The 5,268-nt window shown below is 39.7% G+C and overlaps 1 protein-coding gene across 1 annotated transcript; it reads right to left on the bottom strand.

Moving 5' to 3' along the window:
• Positions 1 to 768: 768 nt before the first annotated feature.
• LOC122772048 (squalene monooxygenase-like) lies at positions 769 to 5,268 on the bottom strand. The gene is made up of 6 exons (XM_044029695.1): positions 5,168 to 5,268; positions 4,749 to 5,030; positions 3,396 to 3,657; positions 2,239 to 2,416; positions 1,083 to 1,179; positions 769 to 964 (listed from the first exon to the last, which is right to left on the bottom strand). The coding sequence occupies exons 2-6, from the start codon at positions 5,028 to 5,030 to the stop codon at positions 779 to 781; spliced, it is 1,005 nt and encodes a 334-aa protein (XP_043885630.1). The 5' UTR covers positions 5,168 to 5,268; the 3' UTR covers positions 769 to 778.

Consider the following 5,268-nt stretch of genomic DNA (forward strand, 5'->3'; position numbering starts at 1 on the left):
ATACTATGACGTTTTTGGTGATTTTGGAAGACATACTATACAATGAGGGGCCACACGGTGGTGTAGTGGTTAGCACTCTCGCCTTGCAGTGAGAAGACCCGGGTTCGAGCCCCGGTTGGAACAAGGGCCTTTCTGCATGGAGTTTGCATGTTCTCCCCATGTGTGCGTGGGTTCTCTCCGGGTTCTCCGGCTTCCTCCCACAGTCCAAAAACATACAATGTGGGGATTAGGTGAATTGGACACTCTAAATTGACCGTAGGAGTGAGTGTGAGAGTGAATGGTTGTTTGTCTCTAGCTGTGTGTGGCCCTGCGATGGACTGGCGAACTGTCCAGGGTGTACCCCGCCTATCGCCCGATGTAGCTGAGATTGGCACAGCACCCCCCGCGACCCTCTGGTGGAGAATAAAGCGGTTAGATGATGACTGACTGACTGACTATACAATGACTTTTTTGGTGATTTTAGATGACATACTATACTATGACTTTTTTGACTGATTTTGGACAAGATACTATACAATTACTTTTTTGGTGATTTTGGAAGACATACTATACACACACACACACACACACAGTGGGCTGCTCTCAGCTGTGTTTTCACTCCAAATACAGTCTCAACTTAAATTCACTGCGTTTTGCTGCTTTTTTGTGTCATCACTCACACGCAAAAAAATAATAATTGAATTTTATTTTTTTTAATGTAATTCTATTTCTTTTCTTTATGATACTATGAATTATGCATTTGCATAATTTGCTGACTAGTGAGAAAATGGTAAAATACTCAGAAGATATTTAGTTTACTCTTGTATGAAGAAACAAATTCTTCCCATTTGGCTGATGATGTTCTCTTTACCTTCATCAGGCATCCGACAAAGTGAGAGGAGACGCGAGCTTTCCCTGAGACCAGACTCTTTCTGAATTTGGAGAAGCAGCCGTCCGCCACCACAGTCAGCGCTGCGCAGATTTCCTACCAGGACACAAGTTTACACCATCATCGTCATCATCATCATCATCATCCTTACATTTTGTGCTTTAAACACGAGGTATTAAGGTTCTGCACATGCGACACAGTTTCCTGTCCTCACCTTGATCTCTTCGGTTTCTTTGTCCTTGTACTGGACTCCCGTGATGCTGCCGTCCTCCTCCTGCAAACTGGTCACGGTGCCTTCTACGAATGTGACACTGGGGGGTGCAATAAGACAGACTGAGGATACAGCAAGACAGGAAGAACATGAAGAGTAAACAGACCGAGAACAAACAAAGAGAATGCTTTAAACTATCAAGACTGTGACTGTCAACCACTGATATTTGATTTAGAGTACAGTAGAGATGATTTGGCCAATAATGTTTCAAAATCAGTTCATATCAATAATTGTTATTGCTATAAACTGTTAGATAATTAAAGATTAGGTTGTGATCCTGGGTTTAAGTTGAAGAAGCCAGTTCACTTATATTAAATTAAATGTCTAGTCCTTGTTGTAATGTAACAAAGCACAAATACTTTGTTAGTACAAAATTCACATATCTGTACTTTACCTTGTTATTTATCGTTCTAGCAACTTTTACTTTTACTCGACTACATTTCCTCTATCTATCTTTGTTACTGCCAAATAAAATCAGAATAAGAAGAGTTGGTAATGGTCTGTATTTATATAGAGCATTTCTAGTCTTGATGAGCTGCTTTACACTACAGTTTTGCCATTCATCCATTCACACACGCCACAACATGGGGTTAAGTGTCTTGCTCAAGGACACATATAGACTAGCAGAGCCGGGAATTGAACCCACAACCTTACCTGTACAGTAAATGTCATATACTTACTTAAATGACTTTTACTTAAGCAATATTATAAAAAGCTCAACTTCAACTTCTACCAATGTCATTTTCTGGTAACATACTTGTACTTTTACTCAAGTGTCCCTTTACTTTACTGTACTTTATACAAGACTGGTAGTAGCTGTAGACAACTGGTCAGTTCTTCTGAATTGAAACACCAAAGAAAAACTTGAAGACACGTCTTGGATGAAAGATGGAATGTCTATAACTATAACATAAGCCAGTCCAGTTGCCTGCAGCTAACTAATTAGCTAACAAACTACTGAGGATGACCTGGATGATTCTGCTTAAAGTCAAACAAGTCAAACATGAACGAGGTATGTATGTATGTATGTATGGTGTGGTGATAGGTCTGGTGTCTCACAGCCAAAACACAACGCCATCCCATTAACGAGTGGACTCACTTTGGCTCGGCGAGGGCAGCTCTCCTCAGGCCCATGATGAATCGACCATGATGGAACGCCCAGCCACTCTTGATGTTCTCCTCCTGCTGTGGGTAAGAAAGCTCCACCTCGGTGCTGCTCCCTAGGTCATGGATCACGTAGCCCTTGACCTCATGAGCGTCCAAACCCTCCAATGACCCTGATCAAGGCCAAGCACACGCGACAGGTTACTGTTTCAGAGCCTTCATTCATTATTCAGTCAGCATGTGTGAAAAGGAACAAATGTCAAGAGTCTACAACACAAGCTGGAGAGAGCGTAATAAGCTACTGTAGCCTCAAAATAATCCTTTACACTTTTGTCACATTCGCTTTAAGCTTGTTACAATATTCACCAGCACATTTGGGAAAATTCTATGTTCAATATACGCCTAATATAACGCCCTTTAATATCTTTGGGACATATAGCATCTCTACTTTAATTTTAAATAAAGTTTTAAAGTGATCAATGATTGGCAAGTTCATTAAAACCTCAGGCATTTTGAAAAATAAACATAATGGGAAAGAAATATTGCTGTATCATTAATATTTAAGTATAAAATAAGGTGTTTTTGTACAATGTGATCATTCTAATCTCAAATTAAAACTCTCATACATGTTTTTGGACACATTGAGGAAGGAAAGTGTATTTTTATTTGCTCGCACTGAAATCATTTGTCATTTGGACAATTTAGAGAGCCAGTTTTTCAAAGTTCCAAGTCCGATTCAGACAAGGTTTTGAGGTTTGTATCAAAAATAATTCTATTATTATATACTCTCTATTGACTGTTTTTAGAAAGGTACAATAGTGTGGTGACAAGCGGTGATAATGAAAAAAGTTAATTTCAACTTCTGAATATTAGTGTTGAAGTTCACAAATTGATCACGTTTGTGTTTGTTTTTAAACGTACAAACTTCTTCTCAGCTGCTTTTCCTTTGTGCGTCAGATTTGACTGTCGATGGACCAAGACAGAAACAAGAGTCACCAGATTCGAATCTCAAATAATGGCTCCTCTTGATTGGTGCAAAGAGATGATGTGATGTCACCTTTCCCATCTTAGCACCGCCCCCACTTCACACCAAAACAACAACACTTTCCAGGGTCTGGAGCACCAGGACACAGTGTCACTCCCTGAACTGACCTTGCAGGCCGAGCTCTTTCAGTGCCGTGTATCCTCCGGGCTGCAGCAGCTCCCCAACGATTCTGTCAGGCTCCTTCAGATCTCTCTCTACCACGGTCACCTTCCTGCCGTCTCGCGCCAGCACAGCTGCGATTGCCGATCCCAGGACTCCGGCCCCTACTACCACCACGTCGGGATCCTGATCCACTGTGGAGCCACTGGCTGAGGCACTTCCTGTGGCAGCAGAGATCTCTGCATCTGCTCTTTTCCTTATTCTCCGGCTCTGGAAACAAGAGAAGAAGAACACCATTGTCTGTTTTTTTGTTTTGTTTTTACACTGCAGCAAAGAACAGAGGTGTTTCAAGGGAGTACGGCATCACCAGGCAAAAGGGACCCGAGAGGCCCTACGCTGAACCAGACCAAACCTTCCACTTCATTCCCAAATGAGAAACAGTAGCATATTCCTCTCCATTATGATCTCTATCTACAAGAGTAATACAACAGTTATCACAGCTAATAGATCATTCTTATCCTTCTTACATTGTATCATTTGGTCACAGTCCCTCATATTTCAAATCAAATACAGTCAGTATTGAGCTCTTGTTGACAAAGCAGACCATTTATTGCCTTGTTACTGTTTGTTTTTACCTTTTTATGCCTTTACTTTGCTACTTAAACACCCACATTTCCCCCTGATGATGATCACTTTTACTGATGAGAGATTATTGATTATGCCTATTACAATTAAAGCTGTTTCATTACATTTTTTAATCAGATATTTAACATTATAAACAATATTGATTATTTTCATCATCATTTGGTCCAGAGGTGTCTAAGCTTATTTATACAGTATATCAGCTTGGTGTTTTAATTACAGTTATACCACATTATAATTTACATAATTTTACATTTTAGCTCTGTTTTTCATATTAATAGATTTATTTTGCATTATAAATATGAAGTTTACATCATTCCATATCAAAACAAACACCTTTACTCTGAATTTCACTGAAATATCAAGTTTATCTTTATTGTGATGTCATCATGGAATATTGTGTTATCATTTTAAGATCATATTGTCCACCTGCTACTGAACAGACTAGACACCCATTGGCCGCAAGGTCATTTGAGAATATTTTCTGAATGAATCATATAATCAATGTGTTTTCAGACCTCGATTAATCGTTGCAGCCCTGAAACAATAAACACCTATCCAATCCAATCCAACTTTATTTATAAATACAGACATACATAACATAAAAACAAACCATTAATCATACAATAAATTACTGTTATACAATGAAATCAATTCATTATGATTCTTATTCAATTATTCACTGTGCAGAAGTCTCCTGTGGATTAAAAGTGTCTTACCTTCCTGCATGTCTCCTCTGGATGACTGCCGCTCCTCTGTGCTGAGGTTTGGGGGATGAAGTGGTTGATGACGGGGACAAAGGAGAGGAGACTCAGAGGGAAAGTGAGGAGCTGACGGAGCCGCAGTTTGTGCTCCTGACGGTATCTGATGTAGGAGAGCAAGAGCCCGGCTGTGAGGAACAACACTGCGGCCACAAGCAGCTCCCTGTGGGCAAAGCTCCACACTGTGTCCGACTTCTTATACAGGTAAGTGAAACTCGCTATTCCCAGGAAGGTCCACATCTTTATGAAGTAAAAAAAAATATATATAATAATAAAAATAAGTGAAGTTTAATGTAATGGCGAAAGGACACTATTATAGAGTTATAATAATAATAATAAAAATAATAATAATCTGTTCAGTCAAATCAAAGTGTTACCTTTCATAAGTCATGATAACTTGTGGCTGAGTTACTACTTTTTCTAAGAGGAGACACAGACAGTGGAGGATTCGCAGTTACACCAGCCAATCAGGAGCGAC

The sequence above is a fragment of the Solea senegalensis genome, linkage group LG7 (assembly GCF_019176455.1).
Source record: "Solea senegalensis isolate Sse05_10M linkage group LG7, IFAPA_SoseM_1, whole genome shotgun sequence".
NCBI lineage: Eukaryota > Metazoa > Chordata > Actinopteri > Pleuronectiformes > Soleidae > Solea > Solea senegalensis.

Excerpts from the sequence above, each read along its gene's own strand:
- LOC122772048 (XM_044029695.1), bottom strand. The coding sequence starts at position 5,030 with ATGTGGACCTTCCTGGGAATAGCGAGTTTCACTTACCTGTATAAGAAG. Across the intron at positions 3,658-4,748 it reads CAGAGGAGACATGCAGGAAG|AGCCGGAGAATAAGGAAAAG; the intron begins GTAAGACACTTT and ends TCTTGTTTCCAG. Across the intron at positions 1,180-2,238 it reads GCTGCCCTCGCCGAGCCAAA|TGTCACATTCGTAGAAGGCA; the intron begins GTGAGTCCACTC and ends TGCACCCCCCAG.